This window comes from Meleagris gallopavo, chromosome 2, assembly GCF_000146605.3.
Source record: "Meleagris gallopavo isolate NT-WF06-2002-E0010 breed Aviagen turkey brand Nicholas breeding stock chromosome 2, Turkey_5.1, whole genome shotgun sequence".
In the NCBI taxonomy this organism is placed as follows: Eukaryota; Metazoa; Chordata; class Aves; order Galliformes; family Phasianidae; genus Meleagris; species Meleagris gallopavo.
Genome location: NC_015012.2, coordinates 44817156 through 44829525, shown reverse-complemented (window position 1 = coordinate 44829525; position 12370 = coordinate 44817156). Strand labels below are relative to the sequence as shown.

General features: G+C 39.3%; 1 protein-coding gene across 5 annotated transcripts in view; it reads right to left on the bottom strand.

Moving 5' to 3' along the window:
- Window positions 1–2800: 2800 nt before the first annotated feature.
- The window catches only part of STX11 (syntaxin 11), a 17042-nt gene continuing 7472 nt past the window's right edge, over window positions 2801–12370 (bottom strand). For 2 of the 5 annotated variants that reach the window (XM_010707128.3, XM_010707130.3), the window contains exons 2-3: window positions 9090–9279; window positions 2804–6098 (exon numbers count right to left, since the gene is read on the bottom strand). In XM_010707128.3, the coding sequence (XP_010705430.1) occupies window positions 5227–6093 (867 nt within the window). In that variant the 5' untranslated portion in view covers window positions 6094–6098; window positions 9090–9279 and the 3' untranslated portion in view covers window positions 2804–5226. Of the gene's footprint in view, window positions 6099–9089; window positions 9280–12370 lie in introns of all 5 variants that reach the window. The other 3 variants (XM_010707132.3, XM_010707133.3, XM_019612888.2) reach the window with 2 other exon arrangements.

Genomic DNA, 12370 nt, shown 5'->3' with positions numbered 1-12370 from the left:
CCGAGCGGCACCGCCCCGGCCGTGGTTTCTTCTTTTCCTAGACGGCTCTGCCTGTTGGGATGCCAGCTGGCAGGTGCTCCTGGGAAAAGTCGGTGCTATGTAGCGACTTTGTAGTTATTCCTACCCGGGTGCTTGCTGGGCAGGTGGCCGGACTGAGATCTGCCCCTCTTCCAGCCTGAGAAGACTTGGAAACATGTCCCTGTGTCCATCCTTCCCCGGGTTCCTGCTCTTGCTGTGCTTATTTTTCCTCTGGAAAATTAACATCTCCCATGATGTTTGAGCCAGCCCAAAGGGGTATGGGACGTGGATGTGGAAGTTGTGGATGCCCCATCCCTAGAGGTGTTCAAGGCCAGACTGGTCTAGTATTAAATGGGGGGTTGGCGGCCCTGCATGTGGCAGGGGGATTGGAGATTCGTGATCCTTGAGGTCCCTTCCAACCCTGGCCATTCTGTGATTCTGCGTGACGTGCATGGAGAGCAGATGTAAAGCACGCAGCCTCTTTTCCCCTAATTTTATCGTTCATGCACTGATGTCCATAGACGGAAGAACAACTCCTTGACTGGCATTTACCATGCTGTGTTATTTGCTAGTGGTGGTCCACGTTCAGTGTGGTGGTGTATCGCAGCAAATGCCTTCAAGAAACATCATCTAGGTTATTTTCTTTCCTGCTCATGTGTGAAATTATTTCAGAGAGACAAAATAAAATGTTAGTTTTTCCTGTGAAGGCTTTGTGCATGCCTTCCTTGGTCAAGAGGAAGAGGATCTGGATTCTCTTGATGTGTCAGGCTGTGCTTTGGTGGCTGGTTACTCTAACACACACCCAGAAGCATCCTCTGTCAGAATAGATTCTACTTTGCAGATCAGATGCTCTTCAGACAGCAGCTGCACTGAAAATGGTAACCTCTGGGCCAGGCCAAGGTCATTTCTCAACCTCACGTCAAGGCATATGGCATGTTTGAGGTAACTGAAGAGTGGAGGGATGCATTAGTGAAGGCAAGTTTCTACAAAGAGAACAAATAATAGGCTGCATCATACCCTGTTTCACTTAAGAGATTCTTAAATCAAAGCCAAGAAAAGCTTTCTAACAACAACAGAAATTATGACTGGGAATGTGTTACCCAATGAAGTTACAGGACCCTGATCATTAGGAATTTGCAGGAAGCAGCAGTTGGATAAATGGTAGGGTGGTCCTGGCATGCAGGTCCTGGCATGGTATTGACCAAGGAGCAAAAAAAAACCCAACACCCCCATATGTAGGCACTGTAAGATAAGGTACGACAGAACAGGATCTGTCCACTAACTGTTACAGGCTTCAACTCAGCTATTCGGAAAACACTACATATTATGATATAAATATGGAAGAAGATGCACCTGTTAGTGCATTCTTACATATGAGAGAAACAAATATATTGGCTTCATGTAAAAATCACATTACTTCTGATTAAATGTAATCACCACATATAGTATCTTAAAAGACAGTTTCCTGCTTTAATCACATGTGGTAGTGTTGTAGAGATACAAACACAATCATGTGTAGCTCTTTTTAAGATCTGTTTCAAACATCTGCCATGACCCAAAACTCTAGAGAACCTATTTTGTTTTCAAGAAATTAGAAAATACAGCTGAGGGCATGCTTTCAACAATTCTTGATGAAGGCTGGCCTCCACAAATTTGGATTACAAAAATAGCAGTTCAGATGCTCAGCTCAAGCTCAGGTTTTTTCCTCTTAAATATATCTTAAACTAGATGCAATGCTTATATTTCGAGAAGTTTCTCCCAAGACACTTGCCAGAGAGGTGCCTTCCCATTGGGGTAACAGGCTTCTCAATTTCTCTGAAATTAAACTTGTGTTTCAAAATAAAATAAGACTAAAAAAAAATGCCATGAGATGAAATGGAAACTCATACACAAAAAGTTCAGTGTTGTTTACCATATACTATATTTTGCAATAGGGTGTTTTTTTTTTTTCTTTCATTTTTATACAATTCTCTCTCACATTTTAAGAAAGAACAATGGAAACCTGGCTGTCAGTCTTCGTTTCTCCTCAGAAAGATCTGAAACAAAAAATACTAGCAATCCTAAAAGCTAAAGTAGGTCATCTCACTTTTTCCTAAACCCCTCAGACTCAGCTATAGGGTTTTTCCACATCTTGGAAAGGAAAAAAAGTTCCATAGGTTATACTACTTGCGTCTCCATAAGAGTTGTGTTGACTTTGAGAAGGCAGCTCTCCTTCGCAAGCATGAAGTCATCCATCTGCAGCTTCTTTTAGTAGTATGTTAACACAGTATCAGGCTTTTACTTTTATCATCTTCTTCCACTCATCCTGTGTGACATTATTCTTTGCAACTGTAGTGTAATCAGTGTGGTGTGTTGTTTCTGTTTTTTTCTGAAGCCTGTTTGGCTGTTCATGGAGTTCTTACAACAGAAAAGAAAAAAAAAAACCCTTTAGTATTAAGCGATGAACAAGTTTGAAAGGAAGATAATTATTTATTTAGTTACTGGGAGTAGCTTTTCAAATGCCTCTAATTCACAATGCAACTGAGAGATAGTTTTGTGGGTACCAAGCTGATTTCAGTGATTCTTAGTTTCTTCCCCACAACAACAGCCTGAGGTCACATCAAGGACTCTAATTACCTTTTTCCTCATGCTTTTGCTCTCTTCCCCTGTGCCTCAAATCAGACTGAAGATTTGAAAATAAGCTTTGTATTCCTAATAACAAAATCATCAAGATCTTTCAGAACTGTCAGAATAAATTTGTATTTTTTCTTGCAGTAGAGAATTGTCTTAGAATGTATGAAACTCATACTTAATGTTTTTAATAGGAAAAATTATGGTAAGTCTATCTCAATACGAAATATATTTGATTTACTGTGGCAAGAAATATTCTGAGGACATTCTTTTAGACATTAATCTTCTTTCACTCATTTACAGTTTACTCCAGAAGCTTTTAAATAAAACTTTGACTATGTGAACAACTATTCAGAGCTGTTGACTCAGCACACAACACTGCATTTTCAGTTTTTCTTATTAAATATTTTATTGCTTTTGTGGACATACACATGTGCAAAAAAGAAACCATAGGTACATTTTTATTTTTTTTTTTAAATCAAAAGCAGATACATAGTTTTATCAAAAGCATTGTTAAGTGCTAAGAATATGCAGATAAAATGAAATATGTATTTTAATTTCTACTGATTTACATCCACATTCTGACTGTTGGCTCTTTAAGATATTGCTCTACAAACACAGTTCCATTGACTTGAATGTCAGTAATGGAATAAATGACTTTTGTCTTCTTGAATAGCACCAAAGCAATAAATTAATGGTGCCAGCTCAACCTCCGCTCTTTTTTCTCCCACTTCAAGTTTGAATATTGGGTTGTTTGAGAGAGTCTCAGGCAAGTGTAATACTGATATCATCAAGACATCACTGAATATCAAAATATCTTCTAGTTTAGAAGACCAGTGCTCTTCATGCTTCCATGTTACCACAGACAGGTGCTTCAGCTAAAGAGATTTCCTGTTTCTGAAAATTGTTATCTATTTAGCTTCTATTTGTGTAAAAAGCCTATCTGGCAAAGGAGCATTTCCCACAAGGATATAAAAGATTGGAAGCTGAATTTCTTTTGTTGTTTTGTTATATATCAATATAAATAGTACGAAATGTTCGGGTATTTTTTTAAAAACATATAAAATTAGTGTGCAAAAGTTCAGAAGGGAAAAATTTCATTGTGATTGGCGAGGGAAGATGGTTATGCACATTTAGGCAAAAATCTAAATACAAAAAACTTGAAATGTTTAAATACGTTTGTTATAATAGATATAAATATGACAAGAATTAAAAAAAAAGTCACTAACTTCTGAAAAAATGTCCTGCATTAATTCAAAGGATACCAATAGATCACAGTGTAACAGGAAGCCACCTAGAAATATTAGAGTTGGAAAACTTCCAGAAGTAGGAGCTATAGTCGCTCCCCAGACCTTATGAATATATCTTTCACTGACAATGCTCAGTGGTTTCCAGGGCTGCAATGCTCTATTCCCTCCTCATCTGTCAAACCAACTATGGGCAGACTCCTCTTACACAATAGGAAAGATTATTTTTAAGCTTGAAAAGGGTACTGAAATGACATAAAACTGTTTATTCTTCACGTGCACTGAAGAATACACCTGAATTTTTTTTTCCCCAGAGGAGATTTTCTAATGATGAGAGAAAAGCCTTAACTTTTGTAAACCAGTAAAACTGAATGTTAATAAATGTAATTCTTCATGCTATTAAAAATATATATAAAATTTCCAAATTAAAATCAATGCTTATTAAAAGTCTGTTGATAGGGTAATCCTTCCACTAAGACTGCTTGTGTGTATGTGCCAGCACAGGAGACTAAAATGCTTTCTTTGCCTCCCAGCTGTTGTCTTCTTACGCATGCTTCTACAGAGGGCCACTGCACACATCTCTTTTGCTGTCTGATATGTCAATTAGCAGAAACATGTATTTGAAACCTAAAAGCATGGCAGTTTTTAAATCAAGATTTTCAGTATTTCAATTTAAGAGTCAGTGCGATGCCTCCATGTTGCAGTTGTGGGTACTCAAATGGAGAAAAGCAATCACCTGAACGCAAACAGCAAAATATGCCTATTATGCTTTAAGATGCAGCTTACTTCTGTTAAAACCAGTGACAGATGGAAATAAAGTTGAAACAGAAACTAGTTTCGCATCCTGCTCCTGGTAACGGGCTCAGTATTTTGTTGCACAAGCAGAGCAAAAACCTCTCCAAGTATGTGCATCAAGCAGGCTCCAAACTAGTTAGAATTCCAACCTCCTGATTTGTGGTGTATTCTGTCACCACAGGCATTAAGCATGCACTGCCTGCAGACCACTTTGACTCTTAAACAACAAAAGAACTTTCTGAAATTTGTTGTTTTCCCTAGGCTCTTAGCCTATCCTTCATTCCTCTTTCTTGACTGGAACAAGTATCACTGCACAGAGAATTTCTGAGTACTTGCACCTCCAGTTACAGTAAGAGAGTAGTTGAAAACAGTTTATCAACACTTCTCATTAGGCCATAAATAGAATGATTTTTCAGCACATTTAGGAAATGTTACCAAACAAAAACTGCACAACAGCTTCCACACTTATAGGGGTTGTCATTAAGGAAAAATCATTGAAAAGAATATCTGATTTTGAAAACATTCAAGTTGGTCCATGATAACTTCAGTAGGATAGTCACCTTCTGCAAAACGAAAAGCAGCAGCAGAGGATTGTCATGAGAGGGTGTTTTCTTCTGTATTCCAATGCTTTTTTTATTTGCTCTTTGGATTCTCCTACATAGTCCTCAACATTTTGCACATTTATCTCAATGACGTCAAAGGTGTCCGCCTGTTCTTCCACTAGCAGGGCCACCTGCAGAAAGAGCTCATGAACCTCCTTAATACGACCTTCTAATTTCACCAACTCTTTATGACGTGTCTCTAACTCATTCAAGGCTGAGCGAGCTCCCTTCACATCCGACAAGAGATTCTCAGAGAAGACATCCCACCTGCCTTGCTCAATCATCTCCTCAATCTGGTTGCTAGAAACATCTTTGCCCATGATTTCTAGCTGACGCTGAATTCGGATCTTGCAGTTCTCCCTTTGGTTCATCTCTGTTGCATTGTATTCAAACATAGCTTCCTGAAAGGCATGCATGAGGTCAACATAATGGTTCTTTGCTACCCTGGCAATCACAGACATAACTCCATATTTTGTTATTGCATCTTCGCAGAAATCTCTCATTATTTGGAGTTTCCTGTGGATGCTTTCTCCACGGGCCTTGATGTCTCTGGCAATACCATTAGTATCTCGTTTAATGCTACTAAGACGGCGCATGGAAGTAAGGAAGCGGTTGTTTTGCTTTTTTAGTCGCTTGACATCCTCTTTTAGGAGGTTATTTTCAGTCCGGATGTTCTCTATGTCCTTATGGAGAGTTTCCAAGGCATAATCAGTCTCATAAAGGAGAATGTCACGGGGTGAATTTTCATCATCCTCACTGTAAGAAAACTCTTGGTTGTGCAACCTGGCAAGTTCACGCATCTCATTTAGCCGGTCTTTCATCCTGTCTGTAAAACACAGGAAAAGTAGGAAAAAAAAATTTACAGTAAGTAAAGTATTGCTTTCCAGGTTCATAACTAATGATACATTAGAGATAAAACAAAATATTGCAGATCCTCTATTGTTCTAAACTTGCTTTTCCTGGAAAGAGAGCAGAAGTCTCTCAGAAGAGTATACAGCTTTAAGCAATACTGTTGAGAAAGAAAAGCTTTGAGAAACAGTGTGAAAAGCAGCAAGATATACACATATGTATATATACATATACATATTTTTTATTATTATTATTTTATTTTTATTTTTATTATTTTTAAAGAAAGAAGAAAAAAAAGGAAGAAAAGAAAAAAGCAAGTTTGGGGTCTTCAGATGCCATTGTTAATCATATTACACCCGGCATTAAAAAAAACACAGCAATAGCTCAATTTTCTAAGTAAAATCAACTACTCAAGTCTTATTTATTTTTGTGTAATGGAAACATCTTACAGAAAGAACAAAGTAACAATGTTGTTAAGGTCAGAATCTATTCTTTTTGCTTCAGACTTACTTAACTATAAATTTCACTAAAACAGATGCAGAATGAGTAATCTGTGTAGACTAGTTAAGCGGTAACAAGACATAAATCTCCTGTAAGTATGTTACTCACTTGAAATTCTAGAACTAAAATCTAAAAATCTAAAATCTAAAAAAACTTTGCAGAAAGTAAGACTGAAAGCTTCAGTGAGAACCCTGTACTAAGTACAGCAGCAAGCAGGAAGCTGAAAATTTCCCATCAAAAAAACGTATCTCCCATGACATCATTTAAATTAATAAGAAAGAGAACTAAATTAAGAAGTAATTACAAGCATGACATCGCCAAATCTCTGTGTCTAGAAGAATTATCTTTGCTTTTCCAGGAATTAGAGCACCTTTACAAGCATTTACGAACATGTTATGTGCTCTGGATACATCCCTTTGTAGGTTTATCAGTTACTCTAAAATTAAAGTCCCAGGTGAACATACTGAGGATAACAGGCCTGACTCCAATGTGAATTAAGACTTCAATTTTATAGCCAATTTCATGGAATCGTTAGATATGTTAAAGGTGTTGGGGAGGAGAAGGAAGATTCCACCACAGACACAGCCTCTTCAGCTCAATGAGACTATATGCTGATCTCAAGAAGCATCCTGATTATAATCTTGTTTACACTGGTACAAAAAAGGTTTGTCAACCTAAACTAATTCTGTTCCAAGCAACATAACACAAACAAACAAAAAAGAATATGATGAAAAAGTGAGCTTTCAGTCAGGAATCTACATTTGTAACAATTGTTTGAATTTAAACCACCAATTTAAATCCACATAGCTGTAATTAAATTACACAGGGAAAGCTTTCAGATATCAAAGGTTTTCCACCACCTCCCACAGCAATAACAAAATCAAGACCTACACCACATGCCACAGCACTGAGATGAAAAATCCCCACCCACAAGGAAAACAAAGTTGCATAGGGCAGCTTTAATGACTGGTTTACTTGACTTGAAAACTAGCTACAGGAACTGTAGCTAGAATAACTACGGTCTGTGTTTGGAAATGGTTTTGGAATGTTCTCTAGACAGCATGGTGGAAAGGGTAAAAAGAGCCATCTTGCAATCTCTTCTAGTAACCAATTCTTTCTGAGTTTTTCACCTGAAATGTAGATGTGGGACTGAAAAGTAGTCACATTGCTAGTCTGACTGCATTCCTGACTGTTAGTGGCTTCCCTAGAGTTTAAAATCCTCCCACTTTTAGATTCTACCCTTTAACTGTCATGTGCTGTGCTCAGCGATTTATTCACTTTGTGTTTAACATCTACGTTTGGAAACAATAATTTTTATTTTCCAAACCTCAAAGCAATGATCTATTTTATGCAGATGGCATCTCACTTCTGTCTGTTGTGTGTGCAGGCTTACATCACCCCTATGCTAGAAGGAATGGTTCTTCAGCTTGAGGAAAACTAAATTTCAGTGGACTTCCTAAAGAAATCTCCACAGCAAGCAGCCTGACAAGTGGCTCAACAATAATTATTTGTGTGTGTTTGTGCGTGTGCTTAATAAGGTTGGTGAGCTCTGGAAAAATAAGAACAGCTCAATCTATTAGCCATTACACTGTGTTCTTCCAGGCTTCAAGGAACATAGGTATCTACCTATCATTTTAATCCAGAGATGTTCTCAAGTACGCACACAAAACATGAGTTTGGAATGAATAATAACTGGTTTTTGTTTGTTCAAAGCTTAAGCAAAAGTTATAAGACTGAGGAAAGTTTACATTTAAACAGAGAACTACACGGAATAAGAACACTTGCACAATAACTTGCTGATAGGTCTACACTTCCTTCCTCTACCCTCAAGGATGCACTTTGCAATTTGTCTTTCTTATTCACAACTATTTTAAAACATTAAATAAAACAAAAATAAGAACAAATGGAAAAGTAGAAACACAGTAATTCATAGCATGATGATTACTAATGCTGTAATAAATTTACATTGATATTAATTCTGCAGCATCTCTATAAAATTACTGGTCTTTTTGTTTGTTCATTTAATACAAAGTACATGAAAAGTTAAAAAGTCAAGCACCAAAATAAGAGCAAAGATCTCCCAAGCATAGCCTCAGAATGCACTGTAATATTGTCTATACACAGAATGATCGTGAAATTAAACACTGGCTAACATCCTACCATTTCCACTTGTCTGCAATCTATATGTGCTAAAAAAAAAAAAAGTTCTACAACATAAAATTGAATATTAACAATTCAGCTTATGGTCAGATATCTCATTTACTGTGTTACTGCAGTTCATTTCCTCAGGTTTTCTCATGTGATACCCCCAGAATGCTCTATACATTCCTCAGAGTCCTTTGGGGAAGGGCAATTCTAACAGCCCAGTCCACAGATACAGATTTCAGCAGAGTGATTATGGACAACAACATCACTCTTGATGAGTTACAATGCCAACTTAAGACACTTGAAGCACACTGCTCCATACCTTGTAAATTCAGAAGTCAGTGCCTGACTTCAGACACTGCTGCTGGTCTCAAGCACTTGACCAAGTAAGATCCCACAATAACAAGCTGGACATTGGTGAACAAACACATGGGTCTGAGCCACTCACGAGTTCATCTCCAAAGATATATGCAGCATCTCCTACGATCTCCGTAATCCAGTGGAATCCAATTCTAAATATGAACAGAAGGATCAAATTAATGTTTTGTAGACAATGTTCAGCTTGAGGATTCCTAGTTTCTTAATGATTTGCTCTAAAAGCCTACGTTCCAGCCCTTCAGGGAATTTAGTCAACAAAATCCCCTGTGAATCTGTCCTCAAGGACAAGGGAGCTGAGCAGAGCTAGTGGATCTTTAAAGAAGCTTCCCCTAGAGCACAAGAGCTCTCCATCCCCAAATGTACAAAGTCAGGAAAGAAAGGCAAGAGACTAGCATGGCTGAACCAGGACCTGCTGGTCAATATGGAGAGCAAGAAGAAAATACATAGGCAATAGAAGCAGGGACAGGTAACCTGTGAGGAATATAGGGATGCTGCTAAGCTGTGTAGGGCTGGAGTCAGGAAGGCTGGAACTGATCTTGGCAAGGGGTGCAAAGAAGGATAAGAAAGGCTTCTGTAGATACAGCAACCAGAAAATGAAAGTCCCAGAGTCCCTAGTGAGTAACTACAGGCAAGGAAAATGCTGAGTAATTCAACAACTTTTTTGCCTCAGTCTTCACTAGCAGTGGCTCTACACACAGCCCGTGAGAGGATGGTTCAGAATGTGGGGATTGGGGGAGCAATTCCCCTCCCACTGTAAAGTGAAGATCAGGTTTGTGGCTGCCTGAAGAACCTGAACATCTGTAAATCTATGGGTCCCAATAAGATGCACGCCAGAGTCCTGAAGGAACTGGCTGAAGTAATCACCAAGCCACTCTGTGACATTTGGCAAGTCATACAGCGGTCAAATGAAGTCCTTGCTGACAGAAAAAATGGTACTCACAGAATGGCTTGGATTGGAAGGGACCCCAAAGATCATCAAGTTCCATGGGTAGGGCCACCAATCTCTAGATCTGGTACTATACCAGGCTGCCCAGTGCCCCAACCAACCCGGTCTTGAACACCTCCAGGGGCAGTAAATTAAATTAATCATTCTGAGTTGTTATATTCCCTTTAGAACAGTTTTGCTCCAAAGATTCCTGAGCCTGACAGGCATTATTTTCCCCATTTCACAGATAAGGAAGCTGATATCAGCAGGGTTATGTAACTCACTCAGGTCACTTGTCACAGCTAAGTGGCAATACAAGGTTTTAAGGTCATATCTCCTTGAACTCCTGATTTTTTAACACAGCTGCTTTGGGCAGGAGGCGGAGCATGCCTTATGCAATACAAGCAGAGATGGGATTTAGAAAGGCCATTGCAATGGTACATGTCAAAATATGGAGAATGAAGCAACCATACCCTCTGGAAAAACGTGACAGTATGTTTAATCACCAGAGGTAAATAATGTTGGTATTACTCTTTAAAGTCAGAGATCTACAGATGCCATGGCTGGGTAGGTCATTTCTTCTACTTCGTGCAAATGAAATTTGCTTGACTAATATAGCACCCATTTTTAAGAAGGGTAGAAAAGACGACTCAGGGAACTACTGATCTGTCAGCCTTACTTTGGTACCAGGGAAGATCATGGAGCAGATCCTCCTGGAAGCTATACTAAGGCACATAGCAGAGAGGGGGGGCAACATACAATATCCAGTTTGGCTTCACCAGGGGCAGGTCCTGCCAAATCAACCTTGTCACTTTTTGTGAAGGTGTAACTGTGTCAGTGGACAAGCAAAGAGCCACTGATATCATCTGTCAGGAGTTCTGTAAGGCTTTTGACACATTCCCTCACTATTGTACCCAGAGTGGCGTTCAATGTCCGATGCAGATCAGTGATGAATGGCGTCCCTCAGGTCAGTACTGGTACTGACACTGTTTAACATATTCATCAATGACACTGACAGTGGGATCAAGTGCACCGTCAGCAAGATTGTGGTTGATGCCAACTCTATGTGGTGCAGTTGACATGGTTGAGGGATGCGATGCCATTTAAAGGGACCTAGACAGGCGTCAGCAGTGGGCTCAGGTGAACCTCATGAGGTTCAACAAATCCAAGTGTAAGATCTTGGGGGATGTAAGGATGGAGCACAGCCATCCTTAAGGACTTGGGGTACCGGTGGATGGCAAGCTGGACATGAGCCAGCAATATGCCCTCACAGCCCAAAAAACAACTCCTTAAGTTTCAGTCTTCTGACAAAACAGTGAACTCATCTGGAACATCTGCAAACTGCTATTTTGACAGATTCACAGTTTGGTGAAATTTTAGACATTCTCATAAGGAAAACAGTAAACTCAAATACACTGGCATTACAGAAGTTTTTCCCCATTTCAAACAAAGGAGAAGAGATCTTCCCAGGAGAGGCTAGTAACTTCCAAGTATTCCTTTGACAGAATTGAATTGACAAAAAAGCTGAAACAAACAAACAACAATAGGAAAGCAGAGGGGACCAACCGTTTGAAAAATGGGAACTTAACAGATCAGTATTTAGAAAAGTTGACCTCCTTTATCAGATGCTGCTGTTACTCAGGACAGTTTAGTTATATTTACTTACATGTTGGTAGCACAGTTTGTAATTAAAACAGACATATGTTAACATGTGATATATAGTACAATTTGTTAGGGATAGCCTCAGCAACCTCTTCTTTTATATAGAGCCCCATGCAGCAGGAGAAGCTGAGCTCTCTGGCTGGAAATCATCTTTGCAAAAAGAACTTTGGGGTCCTGGTGGACATCAACTTGAACATAAATCAGGTCTGAACCCTTGTGGCCCATGACACCAACAGCATTGTTGACAGGAGCAGCAGAAGAGGTCGAGGGGAGTGATCCCTCCCATCTGACACTTGAGAGTCTGTATCTGGAGTGCTATATCTGTGGCACTGCAAGAGATATGAACACCATGGAGTGAGCCCCACAGAGGCCTCCAAGTTGGTTTGCAGTGTTGGGTCCCTCCTGTGTGAGGAGAGTCCAGGAGAACTGGGATTGTTCAGCATGGAAACAGAAAGTTCTTGGGACATCCTACTGCTGCCAGCACCTACCAAATCTGAGGTGTACAACAGCAGGGGCAGCAGACCAAAGTGGGAACCAGAAAATAGAGGAAAGAAAGCAGGCAATACCAAAAAAACAAACAAACAAAAAAAAACAAAACCAAAACCAAAACCCAAACCAAAACCCAAAAAAAAAAAACC